At 39.1% G+C, this 25,174-nt stretch overlaps 1 protein-coding gene across 2 annotated transcripts in view; it reads right to left on the bottom strand.

The window, feature by feature from the left end:
• The window catches only part of cdkal1 (CDK5 regulatory subunit associated protein 1-like 1), a 611,713-nt gene that overhangs the window by 385,994 nt on the left and 200,545 nt on the right, over positions 1 to 25,174 (bottom strand). For both annotated transcript variants that reach the window (XM_061916180.1, XM_061916181.1), the window contains one exon: positions 24,278 to 24,398. In XM_061916180.1, the coding sequence (XP_061772164.1) occupies positions 24,278 to 24,398 (121 nt within the window). The remainder of the gene's footprint in view (positions 1 to 24,277; positions 24,399 to 25,174) is intronic.

The raw sequence follows: 25,174 nt of genomic DNA, 5'->3' as shown, positions 1-25,174 counted from the left end.
ACAGAAAGATCCCGAGCCTGGATTTGAACCCAGGACTGCAGGACCTTCGTATTGTGAGGCAGACGCACTAACCCCTCTGCCACCGTGAAGCCCGCCCTCTGTGTATTGAAAGCATATTTGCAAGTCTCATGACACATTATTTGTATGTAATATTGGCTTTATTTGCAGTTCTTTGTGTGCCGTCTTGTTCCAGACCGCAGCAAATGTTACCCAGCTTGCAAAGATTGTAATAAGTCCATGACAAGAAGACGGCCTGCCATTTCTTTTAACTTGGACACACACATCTATACCTTTGGCCATTCTAAGCCAGTAATTTCCAGAAGTTATCTGACCCTCTGAGAAGCCTCCATTTTACAAAGGTTTTCCATCCATCCATCCATTTTCTACCGTTTGTCCCGTTAAGGGTCGCGGGGTGTCGTTTTCCAATGTTGTAAAATGTGTATAAAAAATATGGCATTTCAACATTTCTGTAAAGCATGGGTGTCAAACTCTGGCCCGCGGGCCAAATTTGGCCCGCCATGTAATTTATTTTGGCTCTTAAGACAATATTAAATTACCATTAGAGCTGGCCCGCCGGTATTCACCGCTAATTCTAATACTTGCCAACCCTCACGATTTTCCCAGGAGACTCCCGAATTTCAGTGCCCCCCCCGAAAATCTACCGGGACAACCATTCTCTCAAATTTCTCCCGATTTCCACTAGACAACAATATCGCCGGCGTGCCTTAAAGGTACTGCTTTTAGCGTCTTCTACAACCTGTTGTCATGTCCGCTTTTCCGCCATACAATCAGCGTGCCGGCCCAGTCACGTAATATATGCAGATTCTACACACACACACACACAAGTGAATGCAACCATACTTGGTCAACAGTCATACAGGTCACACTGAGGGTGGCCTTATAAACAACTTTAACACTGTTACAAATATGCACCACACTGTGAACACACACCAAACAAGTATGACAAACACATTTCGGGAGAACATATGCACTGTAACACAACATCAACACAACAGAACAAATACCCAGACCCTCTTGCAGCACTAACTCTTCCGGGACACTACAATATACACCCCCGCTACCAACAAACCTTGATTTTGCATGTCACTATAAAAGTTATGTAAGCCTTGCTTGTTCAACATTCAATGCAAAACTTGTTTGGGTCCCTATTAAAGGTTAAGTTGTTAAACTTTGGCCCGCGGCTTTGTTCAGTTTAGAATTTTGGCCCACTCTCTATTTGAGTTTGACATCCCTGCTGTAAATGAAGACTTGTGTCAACCTGTTATACAGTAATTTTGATAGTAGACTAATACAGACACATCATGTGTAGCCTGCATTAGAAGACTTACATAAGGCTTTTCATTTTTGCCGCTCCGGTACGATTTTTTTTTGTTGTATTTTGGGTCAAATATGGCTCTTTCTGCAATGATGCGGCGACTTGTCCAGGGTGTACACTGCCTTCCGCCCAACTGCAGCTGCGATAGGCTCCAGCACCCCCCGCAACCCCAAAAGGGACAAACGGTAGAAAATTGAAATGGATGGCTCTTTCTACATTTTGAGTTGCCGACCCGAGTTTAAGCAAGGGTCACCATCAACTAGTAGACCTTTGAGACTTTAGCGGTAAAGCTAAAAAATATAAATGCATGAAAATACATGAACGCTTCAGCGAGTGACCAACAAACCTGCCATCTTGCACGCATGTTGACCCCAGAATACATTTGTACTTGTCACTGCGGTTTCAGTTTTGACTTCAGAGGGTGAAACCTGGATAATGCTCCTGTGTTGGGGCACAGTTGTGCAAAACGTTAAGGCTGGCTGTTGAAAAATATCGATTAGTTCCAGCTGCAATTATTTTCTCTTTAATTACCATTCGTCACAAGCAACAAGCTTAATAGAGTTGTGGCTGCTCAGAGTTGATGCGTTCCTGACGCCGGCTGACACCTCCCCCTCCAAAGCCGGAAGCAGACCTATATGTGCATCTTCCAAAAATTATCTAGTTATCTAAATTACGCCAGAACTATGATTGGTCGGCTGTTTTAGCACATAATTTTTGGGGTTTTCTTCCCACAGGTCCATTGCCTTGACTTATTCAGAGCTTACCATGAATTGATTAACGTGGACCCCGACTTAAACAAGTTGAAAAACTTATCCGGGTGTTACCATTTAGTGGTCAATTGTATGGAATATGTACTGTACTGTGCAATCTACTAATAAAAGTTTCAATCATTCAATCAATCAATCAAATCGCACAGCCCACCTCTGCAAATGTTCTATTGTTTTAGAGCAATTAGGACAATAAAAGTGACCGTTTCATTCATAATGAAAAAAAGAGCTATAAATAAATCTAGACGCCGTCACAGAGGAGACTAGCTATGTGATCTGAGAGCATTTTAAGTTAAGGTTAGGTTAAAGTACCAAAGATTGTCACACACACATTGGTGTGGTGAGATTATCCTCTGCATCACCCTCACGCCCTGGGAGGTGAGGGAAGCAGTGGTGGCCGCACCCGGGAATCATTTTGGGGATTTAACTCCCAATTCCAACCCCTTGATGCTGAGTGCCAAGCAGGGAGGTAATGGGTCACATTTTTATAGTCTTTGGTATGACTCGGCCTGGGTTTGAACTCACGACCTACCGATCTCAGAGCGAACACTCACTAACCCTATTGCCACCTTAATTGTGACATACAGCATCTTTTTACACTTTCCTAAACTATTACATGTACAATTAATCAATGTTGTGAGATAACCGTTTAACAACGTAACTTAGTAGTTTGCCATTAATTTCTATTGGAGTAATTAGTTCAAGATTTGATTAAAACGGAGGAGTTAGTGCGTCTGCCTCACAATAAGAAGGTCCTGGGTTCGATCCTGCACTTGGGATCTTTCTGTGTTCTCCCTGTGATTGCGTGGGTTCCCTCCGGGTACTCCGGCTTCCTCCCACTTCCAAAGACATGCACCTGGGGATAGGTTGATTGGCAACACTAAAGTGGCCCTAGTGTGTGAATGTGAGTGTGAATGTTGTCTGTCTATCTGTGTTGGCCCTGCGATGAGGTTGCGACTTGTACAGTGTGTACCCCGCCGTGTAGCTGAGATAGGCTCCAGCACCACCCGCGACCCCGAAAGGGTCAAGCGGTAGAAAATGGATGGATGGATGAGGTTTCACCGATGTCCCATTGTTTTGAACTAAAAGGTTCCCTTGCAGACTTCAGCGCTACCTATCACCACATTATCAAGTGAGGTGAACTGAAACAAATCAGGTAACATGAGAGGACTACAGACCACTGCCTTATCAGAGAGAATCAAAATCATCATTGGAAGACATCAACAGAAGTCACGCTTTGTTTGTCTTTAATGGATGACTTGCGAAATGTGCAAGCTGTGAAACAATCGCAGTGCTCACTGCTGTTAAAATCCTCATAGCATCACTGCTGCTGTCCACTCATCACTGGAGCTTCATTCAAGTCCAAACCACTAGTCTGGACTGAAAATGAACACAGGGAGACAACCGCCACCATCAATTCAATCACTACCTACAAAGTTGCCAAAGTCAACTTGACGAGCTAGTGCTGAGTGAGCATGCTCTTGTCAAATTCTCACAAGTTCACAACTTCTCTCTTTCCACCGGGGAAATTTCAACACTTGACGAGAAAACATGAAAAAGCTGGTATATGCAAATATTCTGCAAGTTGTGTGAACGTGTGTGAATGTAAAGACTGCTGTGATACGCTGGTGTTAATTCGGTTACTCTGGGGTTCTGTAGCGTAATGTCTTGTAATGACATACAATCTCATTTTGTCCAAGGAGACACATCAATCTTTTGGATTTACTGCAGGGAGCACAGCTTCTCCTGGTGAGTGAAGGAGAGCAATGTGTTTGTTCCGGGATTCTAACGCATGCGTGTGTGTGCTTGTGTGTTAAACAGTGGGAAAGAGGGAAATGGAATAATATGTTCAGATCAGTGGAGCTGAAAACTACCCCGACACTGGTTTGATAAACATCAGCATGGCCACCGTGGTGCACTGCTCCAGGAGGTGAAGGTGTATGACAGCATCTGCCTTTGTGATTGGTCTTCAGAGGGAAAATAAATAAATAAAGGAGAATTTATCCCTGGATTTTGTGTGTTTGAAAGTGTGCTAAAGTGCCAAATGTAATGAGATTCTGTCTACAGTGTTCACACATGCATTGTCAATCTTACACACAGAAGATCAGAAAAGCCCTGTGTTAACACGCTGCACATCTGAGTAGTCTGTCTTTCACTTGTTTTGTGTGTGCTGCAATGAACATACATTTGCATGATTTTAATTAAATGTCTCAAGTGTTTTAGAGGAATAGGCAGCTATATTTGCCCCAGTGAAGTTCAGATATTTAAGTGCGGATCAGGGTTGTGTTTCCACAACTGGGGGGGTGGAGGCGGATGGTGATAATTGTGTCAGTTGCATACACGGCACAACATCAGTGAAACATATTTGTGAATACCTTGTGGCAGTCACACAATTAAAGACAATTAATGTGACAGGGAGCAGAAGCGAAACAAGCGGCTATAAATACTCAAACCTGTTAAAATGGTATTTTAAAATGTAGCTTTCGGAATTATTGTTTCAAGAAAAATTATCGCAGAAGCTCGATGTGTTATATTTAATTTCCAATTTGTCAGTTCTAGGAATGGGTACCTTTCAAATTTTAATCTATGCTGTGTCGCATTCCGATACATTTTGGTAACCGATGGTAGTAATTTTCGCTAATTTTGTGTGTGTTAAATGTGTTATTATATGTAAATTGTAAGAAAAAAATAGTAATACTTGTACGGACGGACTTCGGTCGGTACTTATAAAAGTATCGAATTCAGTACTCATGTCTTTTGAGAGCCCTTTACAATAAAAAACACCAAAAAATGTGTAACTACCCCACTAAAGTAAACAAGAACAAAATGATGAAGGAATTAGGGCCATTTCAGAGGAAGTTCGGTACTGTGTCTAACATATTCTCTCCTATTATCCTAGCTGACCTCTGACACAAAACCTCAAATTAGGCCAAAAAACAGGATATCAGGTCAAAGTGCTATTGTCTCAACTATTTATTTTTAAGGTAATAACTCCAAACGTTGACAAGCAGGACATTAGTGTTATGGCTGTGGCTTCATGGGGCGTTCTAACCCTGGGCCTCTGTCCGAGTAACGGTTTCATTGTTTTCCTTCTGCATCTCCTCATCTGTGACCCCAAAGTTACCCCTCTCAGCTGGTTAAAGCTGTTAACGTTGCACCTTGATCACAATGCTTAACACAAATCTATGTTAAGGTCAGCGGCGAGGTTTATAAGACTCCTTTATTGTACTGTGTCGGCCCGGAGAGTGGACGGAGAAGTGGTGGCGACCAGACAGAAATCACAGGAAACCTGCGGCCAACTCACTTAAGGCCTGATGACATAGCAAAAACATGATGAAAAATGGACTCACAGTTGTACAAAGTTGGATGTTTTTGCAGTGTATGCATGCGTGTGTATTTTTGGCATGGTGAGTAGGGGCAATTATGACGATTTAGCAGCAGTATAATGAGGAGTGGAGCCAAAATAGTCGATTGGAGGTAGACTAATAAATTAATTAATATATACCTGTATGGTGTACAAATCAGCTAAGAATTAAACATTATTTACTCATAAAACACTTAAAGCAGGGGTCACCAACCTTTTTGAAACCAAGGGCTACTTCTTGGGTACTGATTAATGCGAAGGGCTACCAGTTTGATACACACTTAAATAAATTGCCAGAAATAGCCAATTTGCTCAATTTACCTTTAATAAATAAATCTATATACTGCATATTTTTTTAAAAATGGGTATTTGTCATTCCGTCGTACATTTTTTTTCCTTTTACGGAAGGTTTTTTGTACAGAATAAATGATGAAAAAAACACTTAATTGAACGGTTTAAAAGAGGAAAAAACAGAAAAAAAATGAAAATTTAATTTTGAAACATAGTTTATCTTCAATTTCGACTCTTTAAAAATCAAAATTCAACCAAAAAAAAGAAGAAAAAAACTAATTTGATTTTTTGGGGAAAATAAATAAAAAAAATAATTTATGGAACATCATTAGTAATTTTTCCTGATTAAGATTAATTTTAGAATTTTGATGACATGTTTTGAATAGGTTAAAATCCAATCTGCACTTTGTTATAATATATAACAAATTGAACCAAGCTATATTTCTAACAAAGACAAATCATTATTTCTTCTAGATTTTCCAGAACAAAAATGTTAAAAGAAATTCCAAATACTTTGGAATAAGATTCAAATTTGATTCTAAAGATTTTCTAGATTTGTCAGAATATTTGTTTTGAATATTAATAATAAGTTTGAAGAAATATTTCACAAATATTCTTTGTCGAAAAAACAGAAGCTAAAATTAAGAATTAAATTAAAATGTATTTATTATTCTTTACAATAAAATAAAAAAAGAAATTACTTTAACATTGATTTAAATTGTCAGGTAAGAAGAGGAAGGAATTAAAAAGGTAAAGTGTTTAAAAATCCTAAAATCATTTTTAAAGTTATATTTTTTTCTCCAAAATTGTCTTTCTGAAAGTTATAAGAAGCAAAGTAAAAAAATTAATGAATTTATTGAACAAGTGAAGACCAAGTCTTTAAAATATTTTCTTGGATTTTCAATTCCTATTTGAGTTTTGTCTCTCTTAGAATTAAAAATGTTGAGCAAAGCGAGACCAGCTTGCTAATAAATAAATAAAATTTAAAAAATAGAGGCAGCTCACTGGTAAGTACTGCTATTTGAGCTATTTTTATAACAGGCCAGCGGGCTACTCATCTGGTCCTTACGGGCTACCTGGTGCCCACGGGCACCGCGTTGTGGACCCCTGATTTAAAGTATGCCCTAAAACACATTTAATATCATTTTAAACCCCTAACAATGGCATTAAAGCATATTTGAAATGAAAAACTAGTCGACTAAAAAGCTTGGTGTCAAGGTTATAATCAAATCAGCACTGGGGCCAGAAGTTGGGGGGGGAGCCCCTAAAGGGACATGGGGATTTTTTAATGTTTAATTTTTTATAGATTTGTATCTCGTGTGCATTCAAAAGCATTGGATGCGTGCGGATGGTTTGAGGTGTGTGTGAAAATGCCAGTTCAGGAGTTAGTTCAGCTGTATTTCCAACTAGGACTTTCCCCCATGTGTGTTGTGGCAAAATATGAATGCCTGCCAAAAATGTATTTCCTTCGCGGGGCACGCAGCGCTCGCTGAACCTGCATTTTTGGCTTGGTGAGTCCACAGCGGATTACTCGGTCTAAGACAAACACTTTATCTTCCTGGTTATTGTATCACTACATGTTTGACATTATTTAAGACTTTATCGTGCCCAGAAAAGGACAGTTTTCCTCTTCTGTGGGATTAATGAGATTTAAAGGTTTATTGTTAGTCCGATGTTGATGTGATAAAACCTCTTTCTTGTTTGGAAGATACACATAATTGTAACTGTTATTTCTTCTTGCACATAATAAATATGTACGTGCTTCAGATGTATTCATTTATGTAAAACTGTCATTAAATGTAATATTCATCCATCAATCTATTTTGTACCGCTTGTCCCGTTCGGAGTCGCGGGGGTGCTGGAGCCTATCACAGCTGCATTGGGGCGGAAGGTGGGGTACACCCTGGAAAAGTCGCCACCTCATCACAGGGTAAATGTAATACTGCCTGACAAAAAGTGATTTGTCGTAATATTTAGAAATTTACACATCCCATATTTACGCATACGTATTTACGTATTTTACTAGAATACCCTTATGAGCATTACATATATCAAAATCAAGTACCTACTGTACTCTTGTTGAAATAACCTTTTTAGAACAAATATATACATAAATGGCCAATTTGTTGCGGCCAAAAATAGATTTAGATTTCAAGTAATATTTTGATATGGACACATCTTATCTTTGCATATTCTACAAGAATACCCTTATTAGCATTACATATACATACAAATCAAGTACCTACTGTACTGTTTACTTATTGAAATACCCTTTTTGGAGCAAATATCTACCCATATAATTTATGTTTGTATATAACATAATATATATAATATACATATTATGTATAAGCATGTATACAGTGGGGCAGTGTACAGTGTACAAATCAGCTAAGAATTAAACATTGGAGCCAAAATATATATATATATATATATATATATATATATATATATATATACATATATATACAGTATATACATATATATGTATGCTATTTATATATATATATATATATATATATATATATATATATATATATATATATATACACTCATTATAATCACTCTAAAAATGCTTCTAAAAAACACCAACAATACTTCATTTACGTTCCGTAACCTGTATAATAACCAAGCTGTAGCAACAATGTTGTTGTAAGAGTGAACACTGAGGAACTGTTTTACTAGCATAGGAACACATGACCATGCTCACAGAGACACAAGGGGTGCTACGACTAGCTGTAAGATAGCTATGGCAAGAGGTAAGTTAACTTCTGTGTAATCGCTTTTGAGTTTGTTATGCACAACACAATGCAAAGGACACCAATCATATTATGGTTTTCTGTGCTAAAATTAACCACAAGATTTGCGCCACATAAAACATTAGGTCGCTACTGGTGCAATGTTCGGTAAAAAAATTATGTTTAAAAAAAAAAAAAAAACTTAAAGCCTTGTCCAGCTGTTTTCTAATGTATACTATTCATGTATAGCTAAATTTTACTACAAATGAATATTAGCTCCAAATATCAGTTGTTGGCCTCCTTGAATACTGAGAATTGGTAAAGAACAGGAGTGTCAAACTCATTTTAGCTCACGGAACGCGTGGGATGAACGGGTAAAATCATGGCATAAGAACTTAAAATACAACTATGACAACTTCACATTGTTTTCTTTGTTTTACTTGGGCCCAAAATAGGACAAGCACATTTGGAAAATGTACACATCACAAATAATCCTCTTGACAAAACACGTCGATAGTAAAATTCAGAGGAAAAAATTGGTGCCGTTCAAAAACAAAACAGACTTAATCTCAGTGTATCTACAAATAGATAAAACTAAGTCACAGCCCATCCAAGATTGAGGAAAAAAACAAATAAAGCATCAATAAAAACTCTTCTATATTCTATCAACTACCTCATTAGTCATTTCCACATATTAACCCTGTGCTAACGCAACACACCATAAAAACTGAGGTAGAAACTATTCAAGTGAGCTGAGTTACTCTCTGCCTTCTAGGCATCACTGCATATCCATAGAAAAATAAAAGCTTTGCAATATTTGAACAATTTCAACAAATCAAAACTATAAACTTAAAAGGCAGTAAATCACACACTGTTCACTTTCTTTAAAATTGGCACCGAAGACAATAACTTCCACAGAACTATATCAATGAGCAGTGTCTCATGCAGCATTTTAAGTGTGGTTACCAATTGTTTATTTTACTCCTGTTTGTTTTTAACGTTTGGTGTACCTCTTGCTTGGTATACCTGCTCGCTCCGGTATAAACTATTTGCTTGCCTACAGAATTGCTATTGTGACATCAAGTGGACACATTTGGAACAGCAGTTTCTGTAATTTAAAAATGCAGCTCAATTTTACACTCAGCAAACTCATCTCGCGGGCCGGATTCAACCCATTCGCGGGCTTGATCCGGCCGACAAGCCGCATTTTTGACATCACTGGTAGGGACCTTAAAAAAACATATCAATCGATCTCTATAGTTTTTATGCCATATCCCATCCCTTCTACTTCAAAATGTTTGAACAAGAGCTTCCAGCTTGCAATACTAATATGTTTCCTACGATAGTCTCTCTCCTACTGGTTTATTTCCACTATGTTATCCTGCCTGCCTACCTGTTTGCCTGGAGGACACAAATGATTGGGCAAGTTATTGGTTCGGCGGCAGGGGGGGCAGAGGATCATCAAAACCTGATTTCAGCACACTGCAATAACTGAGAGAGATCATGACTGCCAAAAATGTAACTAAATAGAGAGAAAGGAAAGGACACATAATGAAATGAAATGAGCTGTAACTGTGGAACAAATGGCTTTTTTTTAATGCCTTGAGTCCAGTGGCAATGGTTCACACAAACAAACACAGCGACACACACACACAAACACACACCACACAAGTTTAATGACCCATACTGACTGAGTGGCTGTAAATTCCTGCTTTATGATGCTAAAGCATCCCGATTCAGCTTGCTCACAAAGGGACTTTTGTTGTTGCTGACAGCACACATACACATACACATGCACACACACAGATAAACACAGTGAAAAGGGACACTTAGAGTACCCTAGGGCCAAAGCAACACACACACATACGCACAGGCACCAGCTTCACTAATAGCGTCAAGGGTTCTGATACTGGGACACAAAACAGAGCATCAGCAAGACAAAGTGCAGGCTTTTGTTCCAGTCTGAGGCTATTTGAGCAATGAACTCTGCCCTCAGGCTGATGTATTTGCAAGAAAGGGCTATGGCATGAACAACACAGCACAACTACATTTAAAGGCTAGAGACTGGCTGCTGAAAATTGATCCAATTTAAAGGAAAACTGTGTCTTTTAAAAAATTGTTCCTATCATTTACAATCCTAATGTAAGATACAAACCCCGTTTCCATATGAGTTGGGAAATTGTGTTAGGTGTGAATATAAACAGAATACAATGATTTGCAAATCATTTTCAACCCATATTCAGTTGAATATGCTACAAAGACAACATATTTGATGTTCAAACTGCCCATAATCAATAATTTTAGAATTTGATTCCAGCAACACGTGACAAAGAAGTTGGGAAAGGTGGCAATAAAGACTGATAAAGTTGAGGAATGCTCATCAAACACTTATATGGAACATCCCACAGGTGTGCAGGCTAATTGGGAGCAGTTGGGTGCCAAGATTGGGTATAAAAGCAGCTTCCATGAAACGCTAAGTAATTCACAAACAAGGATGGAGTGAGGGTCACCACTTTGTAAGCAAATTGTCGAACAGTTTTAGAACATTTCTCAACGAGTTATTGCAAGGAATTTACGGATTTTACCATCTACGGTCCGTAAAATCATCAAAAAGTTCAGAGAATTTGGAGAAATCACTTCACGTAAGCGATGATATTACAGACTTTTGATCCCTCAGGCGGTACTGCATCAAAAACCGATATCAGTGTGTAAAGAATATCACTACATGGGCTCAGGAACACTTCATAAAACCACTGTCAGTAACTACCGTTGGTCGCTACATATGTAAGTGCAAGTTAAAACTCTACTATGCAAAGCCAAACCCATTTATCAACAATATCCTGAAACGCCGCCGGCTTGGCTGGGCCCGAGCTCACCTAAGATGGACTGATGCAAATAGGAAAAGTGTTCTGTGGTCTGACGAGTCCACATTTTAAATTATATTTGGAAACAGAGGACGTGGTGTCCTCCAGAACAAAGAGGAAAATAACAATTCGGTTTGTTGTAGGCGCAACGTTCAAAAGCCAGCATCTGTGATGGTATGGAGGTGTATTAGATGCCAAGGCATGGGTAACTTACACATTAATGCTGAAAGGTCCATACAGGATTTGGAGCAACATATGTTGTCATCCAAGCAACGTTATCATGGACGCCCCTGCTTATTTCAGCAAGACAAGAGTTACAACAGCGTGGCTTTGTAAAAAAAAGAGTGCGGGTACTTTACTGGCCCGCCTGCAGTCAAGACTTGTCTCCCGTTGAAAATGTGTGGCGCATTATGAAGCGTAAAATACGTCAGCGGAGACCCCGGACTGTTGATTGACTGAAGCTCTACATAAAACAAGAATGGGAAAGAATTCCACTCTCAAAGTTTCAACAATTATTTTCCTCAGTTCCCAAACGTTTATTGAGTGTTGTTATAAGAAAAGGTGATGTAACACAATGGTGAACATGTCCTTTCCCAACTAGTTTGGCACGTGTTGCGGACATTAAATTCTAAGTTAATTATTATTTGCAAAATAAAATAAAGTTTATGAGTTTGAACATCAAATATGTTGTCTTTGTAGTGCATTTAACTGAAAATGGGTTGAAAAGGATTTGCAAATCATTGTATTCCGTTTATATTTACATCTAACACAATTTCCCAACTCATATGGAAACGGGGTTTGTAAGAACACCTTAGTTTTTGTTTTTTATGCATTCTAACTCGTAAATAAATATGATCAAAAGTCCGCTTACAAAGGGGGTCGCTCTATTTTGCCAACAAAGCCCTTAAAAAAAACATCTACACGCGTACATACACGTAAGGACAACAGATGGAAATTAGCATATTGCTAAATCTGGTGCAGCCATCTGCGCGGTATAGCTCGGTTGGTAGAGCGGCTGTGCCAGCAATTTGAGGGTTCCAGGTTCGATCCCCGCTTCAGCCATCCTAGTCACTGCCATTGTGTCCTTGGGCAAGACGCTTTACCCAGCTGCTCCCAGTGCCACCCATACTGGTTTAAATGTAACTTAGATATTGGGTTTCACTATGTAAAGTGCTTTGAGTCATTAGAGAAAAAGCGCTGTATAAATAATAATATAATTCAATTCAATTCAATTCTTAAAGGGGAACATTATCACAATTTCAGAAGGGTTAAAACCAATAAAAATCAGTTCCCAGTGGCTTATTTTATTTTTCGAAGTTTTTTTCAAAATTTTACCCATCATGGAATATCCGGAATAAAGGCTTTAAAGTGCCTGATTTTCGCTATCTGTAAATCCACCAGTCCATTTTCCTGTGACGTCACATAGTGACGCCAATACAAACAACATGGCGGATAGAACAGCAATATATAGCAACATTAGCTTGGATTCAGACTCTGATTTCAGCAGCTTAAGCGATTCAACAGATTACGCATGTATTGAAACGGATGGTTGGAGTGTGGAGGCAGATAGCGAAAATGAAATTGAAGAAGAAACTGAAGCTATTGAGTGAATAGCTATTGTAACTATTCGGCGATCGCCTTCTAACCAACAATTGCATCTTTTGACCACTGGAGCAACTTAAATCCCTCGATTGGTAAGTGTTTGTTTGGCATTAGATGTGGGTGGAGGGAAAGGCTGAATGCAAATATAGCTACAAATGTACATACAGCTAGCCTAAATAGCATGTTAGCATCGATTAGCTGGCAGTCATGCCGTGAACAAATATGTCTGATTAGCACATAAGTCAATAACCTCAACAAAACTCACCTTTGTGATTTTGTTGACTTTATCGTTGGAAAAGCATCTGCTTTGAGTCTCGCAGGATATCCACACATTCTTGCCATTTCTGCCATGTTAGCATCGATTAGCATGCCGTGCTAATCGATGCACACTCCACGTAAGACAACTAGAATCCGTCCCTGATCGTGTTGTTACATCCTCCAACAACACACCGACGAGGCATAATGTCTCCAAGGTGCGGAAAACAGTCGAAAAAACGGAAAATAACAGCTGATTTGATTTGTGTGTGTAATGTGTTTGAGAAAATGGTGGATTGCTTCCCATTGTAACGTCACGGGTGAAAGGTCATCGCTCCGACAGCGAACAATTGAAAGGCGTTTAAATCGCCAAAATAACCTTTTTAGAGTTCGGAAAATGGTTAAAAAAATATGTATTATTTTTTCTGCAACATCAAGGTATATATTGACACTTTCATAGGTCTGGGGATAATGTTCTCCTTTAATGTAACTGCACATTGTCCTTCAAATAAACAAATACAAACAAACATTCAGGTTGTGTCTTCATGCTATAAATCCATATATGCTGTGTCATAATGGGCACTTTTATAATTACATTTAATATTAATGTATTATGATCATTTTTAGCATATGCGGGCATTAACAAAAAAATATCACAACATTCATCCCCCCCAACAACACTGATTATTACTCACTCGACATCACTTACTGTACAATGTCTGCTTTTAGTAGGATGCCAACAGGTATAAATCCCATTTAGATGAAGAATGACTCATAATCCTTGCAAAGAAAAGGGGGGTTGGAACCAAGCGTATTTTTGTGTCGTTCTCGACATTTGCGGGTCGAACTTGGCTGTCAAAGTGTACCAACACGTCAGATTACATCCTCATCCTCCTACTAGCTGAGAGGCATGATTTATGAGCTACAATAAACTTTCAAGAGCAAGGAAGTGAGGAAAAAGGTTACTCAATGATGTAAACATAATGATCACAAGCAGGCTAGTGATCACGGCATCTTTATAGTTTGTCTGCATTATTACTTGTGATAACAATATCACTAATACTTGGTTAATATTCAAGTCATAAACTTTAACTGGAGTATTGTTGGCGCTTCTTGGATGTTTTTTAATTGCGTTTTATTGGCGGAAAAGAGGAGCTACCATAAATTGATTAACATGGACCCCAACTTAAACAAGTTGAAAAACTTATTTGGGTGTTACCGTTTAGTGGTCAACTGTACGGAATATGTACTGTACTGTGCAATCTACTAATAAAAGCTTCAGTCAATCTATAAAACCTCCCATTAGCTCCACTGTGAGTGGACTTTTATTAAAAAAATATATATCTGTGTCATGTCTTTCATAATGATTGTGGACAATAGGCGAAAAAAAAAAAAAGTGCAGTTCCCCTTTAAGAGCATGTGTATTTGCAGCTGGAAGAATGAGTAGCTGAGACACAGTCAAGAGAAGTCAAATACACATCACTTAGTATTTTTTTGTGCTGTTGCTTTAATTGGTAACACACAAACTGTCGAAACATGTTTTAATTAATTTAGCTTGCCAAGAAAACATGTTTAGTGATGTTGCTTTGTATCTATCCATCCATCCATTTTCTACCGCCTTTCCCTTTTGGGGTTGTATATACATAAAAATAAAATTGGCAGCAAAATAAAGACATTCTATTTAGTGATAAACAATAAAGTCAGTAGTGTTTTCAAACCAAAATGATGTCACTTGACTCGACCAAACTTTCCTCGTGGACCAAATGAAAGCTGCCAGTATTGCATTAATATACTGCCAGAGGGCATCAAAGTGCTAGCTGGACTACAGTGATTTTTTTTCTATCCTCTGGTGGGGTTAAAACTAATTTAGTCAAGGGGGGAAGCTAATTTAATTTGGATTTAATAGGTGTGAATGAAATTAATATGCAACCTAATGAAACTTATAGTGTGAATCAATCCAAACACAAAATTACATTTCCATTAAATTTTCCCTTGTTGAAAATCTATGCCCCATTGTTGTTGTGAAGATTGGTGCACGTAATGTAAAGGTAACGATACAGAAGTTTCATCAGTTCGGGCTTGAATTAAAATTTATTAATTTGCAGGATGTCAGGAACATGCAAAATAGACAAAAATAAAGTATCATAACAATGAGATTGGCTATTTTCCCTTCATCCTCACCCAGTGTCCACCTTTTTTGGGGCTATGTATTGGCGACCCATCAGCGTTCCTGTTCTGTAACCCAGTACAGTGTTTGCTTGTCTAATCTTGAGCGGGTTTGGGCAGAAAACGCCATGAAAGCGCTAAAACATTATCCACCCAAGGAACTTGTGTTTATAGAGTTCCGGTAGGGCAGTTTCAAACGGGACACATTTCCTGTGTTGTTGTTTCTGGCTGAGGAGATGCTGCTCCGTTGTTGATTTAAGAAATAAACAAACGCCCTATAATACGGTGCACCTAATACATGAAGAAAGATAAAAAATAGACCAATATACGGCACTGCGCCTTATAATGCGGTGCGCCCGACGGTCCGGAAAATACGCTACACTTTATGATAAAAATATAAGTGTCTGATGTTCCATGTCACACAGACCATGGCACCCGCACACCGATGTTAAGCTCTCATGTGCACTCTACTTCAGCAGGTAGGTGGAAACTATGCGTGCGTATTTCAAGTTCCGGGCACTTCAGGCAGTCCAGATTTAATAACACTTTTATTAGTCACTCTCATGAAACGAGCAACAGAATATAAATCAAAGCATTTTTTAAAGTTCAATTAATTGATTTTATCGATTAATCGTTCATCAAGCCATGAGTTTTGGTTATTACATTATTCATTCATTACTTTTTTATTGTTGTCATTATCTTTCTACACTGTTTGGCAAGGATAAATTACGTGGTTGTAGTGTTTACAGTGAACCATGATGTGCATTTTTACCAATGTAAAAGTTGGAAGACATGATTCTTTGTCCTGTTAAAGGGGAACATTATCACAATTTCAGAAGGGTTAAAACCAATAAAAATCAGTTCCCAGTGGCTTAATTTTTTCTTCGAAGTTTAAAAAAAACAAATGTACCCATCATGGAATACACCGAAAAAAGGCTTTAAAGTGCCTGATTTTTGCTATCTGTAAATCTACCCGTGCATTTTCCTGTGACGTCAATGCATTAAGCCAATACAAACAAACAGGTATAGCGATAGTAGCTCGGATTCAGACTCGGATTTCAGCGGCGCAAGCAATTCAACAGATTACGCATGTATTGAAACTGATGGTTGGAGTGTGGAGGCAGATAGCGAAAACGAAATTGAAGAAGAAACTGAAGCTACTGAGCGAAAAGCTATTGAAGCTATTCGCTCAATAGCTATAGATATAGCTATTAAAGCTATTCGGCGAGCGCCTTCTAACCAACGATTGCATCTTTTGACCACTGGAGCAACTTAAATCAGTCGATTGGTAAGTGTTTGTTTGGCATCAAATGTGGGTGGAGGGAAAGGCTGGATGCAAATATAGGTACAAATGTACATACAGCTAGCCTAAATAGTATGTTAGCATCGATTAACTGGCAGTCATACTGTGACCAAATATGTCTAATTAGCACATAAGTCAATAACATCAACAAAACTCACCTTTGCGATTTCGTTGACTTTATCGTTGGAGATGCATCTGCTTTGAGTGTCGCAGGATATCCACACATCTCTGTCGTAGCATCGCTATCGTTGGTAAAATGTGCAGAACAAACAAGGGACTTTCGCATCTTTTGACACTGGTGCAACTTGAATCTGTCGATTGGTATGTGTTTGTTTGGCATTAAATGTGGGTGGAGGGAAAGGCTGGATGCAAATAGAGCTACAAATGAGGCATAACAATGCAATATGTACATACAGCTAGCCTAAATAGCATTTTAGCATCAATAAGCATGCCGTGCTAATCGATGCACACTCCACGTAAGTCAACTTGAATCCGTCCCTGATCGTGTTGTGACACCCTCCGACAACACACCGACGAGGCATGATGTCTCCAAGGTACGGAAAACAGTCGAAAAAACGGAAAAAAACAGAGCTGATTTGACTTGGTGTGTGTAATATGTTTGAGAAAATGGTGGATTGCTTCTCATTGTAACGTCACGGGTGAAAGGTCATCGCTCTGACAGCGAACAATTGAAAGGTGTTTAAATCGCCAAATTCACCCTTTTAGAGTTCGGAAATCGGTTAAAAAAAACATATGGTCTTTTTTCTGCAACATCAAGGTATATATTGACGATTACATAGGTCTGGTGATAATGTTCCCCTTTAAGAACTACAATTGCAACATGTTGGAGAAAATGAAGGAACATTTTATTACAGCTTGTATTGAGAACTTACTATAGTTTGACGTCCACATGAACATATACATGGCTGTCTTGCCGCCTGAGACTGTAGCATTTCTTTCGTGCAACATTTGTCTAAAAAAGACTTCTAAAAAAAATCTCTTGTCATCTTTCCAAGATTGTGAAGCAGCAGAAGCCCTGTCTTGTTCGGATCACACAAAGACCTCTATGTGGTTGACTGACAAAGGACGGCGATGTCACAACTTCAGAAGCGTATTTAAAATGGATTATCTAAAAACAGAACACATAAAGAACTAACTGTCCCTCTCTCTAATGCAATTTTACATCAACAGAGCCATGTCAAATTAGTGACACCAATGGCAGACCAAGTAACACAAAAGCAGATGTTCAGCTTGGATTTGCAGTAAAACCCGTGTTATTTGGGAGAGATTTGCAAATAGCTGATTCCCCCGTCAACATTTTCAAGTAATCCTTCAGTCTCCCAAAAGAATTCCAGTATAGAAGAACAAAAACAAGAGGATTTGTTCGTCACCAATTTGACCCTTTCAAAAAAACAACGTTGACTGACTGAAAGCAACACATGCAATGGCCATATCTGGGCTTGTTTATGTGGCATACTTAAAAAGGGGTGAACGTGTTTAAGAGGCATTTTTTGTGATGCTTAAAACAGTGGTAAATATAAGACCAGGACAGGTCAGGGTGATCTAGTTTGCTGTGTCTGTTGTGATGGATATCAGAATATTGGATCTATTAGGCCATATGATCCAACGTCACAAATTCTAAATAAACTGACTTAAATTACTGAGCATTCTAGACTGACAGCTTTGAACAAAAGGGAATCTAGTAATGGCTTAAACCATGAAAGCTATTGGTGTTTACTTCATTGCTTTGTGAGTGACACTATTATATGTGCAGACCTTGATGATGTTCTGGGGAATTATGACCAGTGAAGACCCAGCACAGTAGAATTAGTCTGCACTAACCCCTTTTAGAAGCCCACTGAGAATGCAGTGCACGGGTTTGTAGATCTGTAAACAACACAAAATTAGCCCATAAAGTGTGTCTAAGAGGGATTTCGAGTGTGTGCGCGTGAATCTACACATGAAGGTTAGGTTTATGTCATCTCAGTTAATAAATTTTACTTTTATGACTTCCTCATGGCTATTGCAGTGAAGACCTTTTTTAAGTCAATACCTAAGACAATATCATGAACATGTGCCAAAATGTATTTACACTGGTGAGTTTAAGCTGTTTTTTTAAAGTTTTTAAAGCAGTCTTGTGAGGAATAAAAACTGAATGTCATTTTTTGATAACACAAAAGAAAGGGCAGTTTTCGGAATAACAGCATTAAATAATAACTGCATAAAATTACTTTTACTAATAGTAACAAGTCATCTAAATCAATGGTCCCCAACCACCGGGCCGCGGCCCGCTACCGGTCTATTGGTACCGGGCCACTGAAGTTTTTTTATTTTTTTATTATTAAATCAACATAAAAACACAAGATACACTTACAATTAGTGCACCAACCCCCAAAAAAAACCCTTTTCATGAAAAATAAAAATTAAAAAATAAAATAAAAGAATCCCCCCGCCGGGCCAGGGGACTAATTATCAAGCGTTGACCGGTCCGCAGCTACAAAAATGTTGGGGACCATTGATCTAAATACATTTATGTACGTTACAACGCTGTGACCGATACGCTTAATGTAAAGTGGCACGCTACTTTTGATGTAGTTTTATGTCAACATAGCGGTGTCAGAAGCACAGGGAGTTCAATGCAGGATATACAGTATCTTTTTACAAGGGGTGTAACGGTACACAAAAATTTCGGTTCGGTACCTACCTCGGTTTAGAGGTCATAGTTCGGTTCATTTTTGGTACAGTAAGAAAACAACAAAATATAAGTGTTTTGGTTATTTATTTACCAAATTTGTAAACAATGGTATCGCATACATATACACACAGGGTCCATTGCCAGGGTTTATGTGGTCAACATATATAAAATAAAAACTAAATAAGATAAGGCTCAGAATGGTTTCTTAACAAAACCTTTCTACATATAAAGTGCTTTTTTGATTGATTGATTGAGACTTTTATTAGTAGATTGCACAGGACAGTACATATTCCGTACAACTGACCGCTAAATGATAACACCCCAATAAGTGGTTCAACTTGTTTAAGTCGGGGTCCACGTTAATCAACATTAAACTGCCTCAAGTTGTTGTTCAGATTTAAAAAAAAGACAAAACTTTTCTTATGAATATAAAAAGTGCAACATTAAACAGTTTCAAGTCAACTCAGCCTCAAATTAACTTCTCTTCCTCCCCCCCACCCCCCCAGCCTGGCTAACTTAGCAGTAAGAATATATATGGGCTCATTGTTCTTCCACCATAGAAGTGGGTCAAAATCTAGTTTTTAATGCAATATGGACTTAAATCTGCTGCTATAAAAACATTTGTTATTGCTTTAGCCCTGCCTGACTCGCCGAGGAGAGGTTGATTGAATGTGATGGTGACGCTTCAAATGGGTTAGCATGTGTTATGAAAGTAGTGTATGTGTATGTGTGGCCGTTTAATATGTGACAGCATGTGAGGTGGATGACGTCAGTGAGTGTGTGGGCGAGCGAGGTGAGGGAGCGTAGCGTGAGTGCGGAGAGTTGCTGGTGTTTTGTTGGGTTGGCTGTGTGCAAGACCTCAATGAAGCCACGATTTGCAACTAATCGCCCAACTCTTCATTTATCCTGGAGTCCGGAGCTTGGGAGACCCACTGCTGGGTAGAGTAAAGGGTGTTTCCCCCGAGAATACATCAGCCCTGGAGGAGTGTCTCCCCTGCGCTCCTTGACTACGGTCTGGGGGCCGGAACCAGGAAAGGTGCAACACATGTTTGACGTGTTGTCAGAAGCAGCTGCTGAACAATATCGGCAAACCACCGTCCTCCATTGTTGTATCCCGCAGCTAAAGTGTTCCCAAACGGGAGATCTTAACGAGGCAGGAGGGTCTTCCAGCTCTGGCTTTTACATGTTAAAGTTAAAGTTAAAGTACCAATGGTTGTCACACACACACTAAGTGTGGTGAAATTTGTCCTCTGCATTTGACCCATCCCTTTGATCACCCCCTGGGAAGTGAGGGGAGCACCGGGAATTATTTATGGTGATTTAACCCCCAATTCCAACTCTTAATGCTGATTGCCAAGCAGGGAGGCAATGAGTCCCATTTGTTAACCTAGCCTGGTCGCAGCTAGCATGTGTAGTCGTTCTGTACATGTCCGAACCGAACCGAAACCCCCGTACCAAAATGGTTCAATACAAATACACGTACTGTTACAACCCTACTTTTTACTAATGAAAGCAACAATTAGAAACCACACTAAAATGTACTTGATATCAAATAGAATGAGGCAACATCACACAACAAACAAATCACAACATGTAAGTACACGCACACATACACACACACACTACTACTACAAACCCTGTTTCCATATGAGTTGGGAAATTGTGTTAGATGTAAATATAAACCGAACACAATGATTTGCAAATCCTTTTCAACCCATATTCAATTGAATGCACTACAAAGACAACATCTTTGATGTTCAAACTATTTTTTTTTTGCAAATAATAATTAACTTAGAATTTCATGGCTGCAACACGTGCCAAAGTAGTTGGGAAAGGGCATGTTCACCACTGTGTAATAAACATTTTCTTTTAACAACACTCAATAAACGTTTGGGAACTGAGGAGACTAAATGTGGAAGCTTTGAAAGCGGAATTCTTTACCATTCTTGCCTTATGTACAGCTTAAGTTGTTCAACAGTCCCGGGTCTTTTTGTCGTATTTTACGCTTCATAATGCGCCACACATTTTCGATGGGAGACATGTCTTGACTGCAGGCGGGCCAGGAAAGTACCCGCACTCTTTTACTACAAAGCCACGCTGTTGTAACACGTGGTTTGGCATTGTTTTGCTGAAATAAGCAGGGGCGTCCATGATACCGTTGCTTGGATAACAACATATGTTGCTCCAAAACCTGTATGGACCATTCAGCATTAATGGTGCCTTTACAGATGTGTAAGTTACCCATGCCTTGGGCACTAATACACCCCCATACCATCACAGATGCTGGCTTTTCAACTTTGCGCCTATAACAATCCGTATAGTTATTTTCCTCTTTGTTCCGGAGGACACCACGTCCACAGTTTCCAAATATAATTTGAAATGTGGACTCGTCAGACCACAGCACAGAACACTTTTCCACTTTGCATCAGTCCATCTTAAATGAGCTCGGGCCCAGCGAAGCCGGCGGCGTTCCTGGGTGTTGTTGATAAATGGCTTTCGCTTTGCACAGTAGAGTTTTAACTTGCACTTAAAGATCTAGCGACCAACTGTAGTTACTGACAGTGGTTTTATGAAGTGTTCCTGAGCCCATGTGGTGATATCTTTACACACTGATGTCGGTTTTTGATGCTGTACCGCCTGAGTAATCAAAGGTCCGTAATATCATCGCTTACGTGCAGTGATTTCTCCAGATTCTCTGAACTTTTTGATGATTTTACGAACTGTAGATGGTAAAATCCCTAAAAATTCCTTGCAATAGCTCGTTGAGAAATGTCGTTCCAAAACTGTTCGACAATTTGCTTACAAATTGGTGACCCTCGCCCATCCTTGTTTGTGAATTACTTAGCATTTCATGGAAGCTGCTTTTATACCCAATCATGGCACCCACATGTTCCCAATTAGCCTGCACACCTGTGGGATGTTCCAAATAAGTGTTTGATGAGCATTCCTCAACTTTATCAGTATTTATTGCCAACTTTCCCAATTTCTTTGTCACGTGTTGCTGGCATCAAATTCTAAAGTTAACGATTTGCAAAAAAGAAAAAATGTTTATCAGTTTTAACATCAAATATGTTGTCTTTGTACCATATTCAACTGAATATGGGTTGAAAATGTTTGCAAATCAATGTATTCCGTTTATATTTACATTTAACACAATTTCTCAACTCATATGGAAACGGGGTTTGTACTAGAAAAGAATAACGAACAACAAATCAATGACTGAAGTGACAACCTTACAATCCTACAAAACCCCGTTTGTGGACAAGGACACTACAGCCGTGTAAAAACATTTAATCTCTTTATTAAACCAAGGCAAAACAATCCGGTGCAAATATTCAACAGAGAGAACAAACACATCTGAGGTAAGGTTGCTCTGCCTGGCCCTTTTGCTGACGTCACGCGCGACATACAACAGCACCGCCTTCTAAAAGGCACACACACACACATTCGTTTAATTAAAACAGGGGTCGGCAACCTTTACCATTCAAAGAGCCAATTCGACCCGTTTCACAAATTAAAGAAGACAAAGGGAGCCGCAATCATTCTCGCAAATATCTGCTGGGGGTCTCCCATATAACAGTAATAAGGGCGTGCCATGAAGCCATTGCCTTTGACGCCTTCTACTACATGTACAGGCAGCTTGCCAGTCCAGTAACATGTTGTATGTGGCTTCCGCAGATACACGTACACGACTGCAAGGCATACTGGGTGACACAGAGTACACTGAAAGTTGTGATATAAATAACTTTAACGCTCTTACTAATATGCACCGCACTGTGAACCCACACCAAACAAGAATGACAAACACATTTCTGGAGAACATCCGCACTGTAACACATTATAAACGCAACATAACAATTACTCAGAATGCTATGCATCCATGACTCTTTCAGGCTATATTATACACCCCGCTAGCACCAAACCCCCCCCCCTTTCGTGTGTCGGTTGAGGTGGGCGGGGGTGTATAATATAGTCAGGAATAGTCATGGATGCAAAGGATTATGGGTATTTGTTGTGTTGCGTTTATGTTGTGTTCTCCCGAAATGTGTTTGTCATTCTTGTTTGGTGTGGGTTCACAGTGTGGTGCATATTAGTAAGAGTGTTAAAGTTATTTATATCACAACCTTCAGTGTACTCTGTGTAACCCAGTATGCCTTGCAGTCGTGTACGTTTATCTACGGAAGCCACATACAACATGTTACTGGACTGGCAAGCTGCCTGTACATGTAGTAGAAGGCGTTAAAGGCAATGGCTTCATGGCACGCCCTTATTACTGTTGTATGGGTGACCACTAGCGGTTATTCGCGAGAATGGTTGCGGCTCCCATTGTCTTCTTTATTTTATGAAACGCGTCAAAATGTAGAGGGCGCCAAAAGTATAGCAATCACGGCAAGCCCTCACTATTGTTGTCCAAGTGAAAATCGAAGAAAGTTGACCCGGAAGAGGCTCCGAGACCCGGAATTCCCCCGTAACAATCGGGGGGTCGGCGATTGTGGAGCTGAGCCACATCAGAGTGGCCAAAGCGGAGCCGCGGGTTGCCGACCCCTGAATTAAAAGACCAACTGTTTGTTTCGATGTTACTTTTTTAAAGTAACGCAATAATTACTTTACCGAGTAATTTATTACATTTATTAAAGAGTAATTCCATAACTAATCTAATTACGTTTTTTGGCAATGAGTAACTATAATGAAACACTGGGAAAGCGACAAACAGCATGAATCCTGAGTTTCTATTACATTTATGTTTGAAAACTAAACAGCTGCTAACACTGAACGCACAAGCCAAAAAAGCTAAATGCACTGATATTATAATAAGGTTGTCGGTGAATTGACTGAAAGTTTTACATGGTCTCAAATACAGACATACTGTTGGACATTGTTTTTTTTCCCTTGTCTTACCCTGTGTTAATGGAGATGATTTCAATCAGTGGGTTTTTCCTTATCTTTGGCAGGTCCAGTCTAGCGCCTCCTAACCTCCGGCTTCCATCTTTCTTCTGGCCCAAAAAACGTACTGAGTGACCTGAGTTTAACAGAAAAAAAAGAGAGTAGATTTTATAATTTAATTAAATAATTGCTTTGTGTATTGTGGTTTGTTTGCAAGAACAGAAATAAAGGGCATTTGCCAGTCTGTTCCATGTAGTTTAAAACATACAATGAGCTACAAGTCTTGGTAAAATGGAACATTCAGATACAAGCGTGACAATGCCGCATGTCAGCTGTTGGCGTGATGCCAGGATGCAGAGAAGATAGGCAAAGTGCACCAAGAAGGTCTCTTTATTGCGTACCGGGCAGAAAAGAAGTAACTTGGGCTTATCAGGAACTCAGAAAGCAACAACAAACTTTGACATACAGAAAATAATTAACCAGCGCTGAAGTAGGGAACAAGGAGGAACTAAACAGAACTACTTACCAATGGAGAACAGGTGTGCTGGTAGAAGAAGGAACATAGAATAAAAGAAACATAAAACGCTACCAACAAGGGAGTACCAGGAGAGGGAATGATCATGATAACAATGGGTAATCAATTAATCGATTACTAAGTGCTGCGAGATATGGTACTTGTGTCCATATAGTGTATCTGAGGCACAGGTGCTAAGCATTGTGCCATGTTTATGGTTAAAGTTTGGTGTATTTTTATAATGTATTCACAACTTATCAACATTGACATTGGCATGTATGAGTGCTATTGACATTTAAGACAATCACAATGACTCAAAAACTGCATGTACAGTAAATAAAGGTTTCATGATGACAAATGTTTTACCAAGAAATGACTTATGTTTTATATTTGATGAA

The sequence above is a fragment of the Nerophis ophidion genome, linkage group LG11 (genome assembly GCF_033978795.1).
Source record: "Nerophis ophidion isolate RoL-2023_Sa linkage group LG11, RoL_Noph_v1.0, whole genome shotgun sequence".
Taxonomy (NCBI): Eukaryota; Metazoa; Chordata; class Actinopteri; order Syngnathiformes; family Syngnathidae; genus Nerophis; species Nerophis ophidion.
Note: the sequence above shows the minus strand (reverse complement) of the source record. Positions and strands in the feature narration are given on the sequence as shown.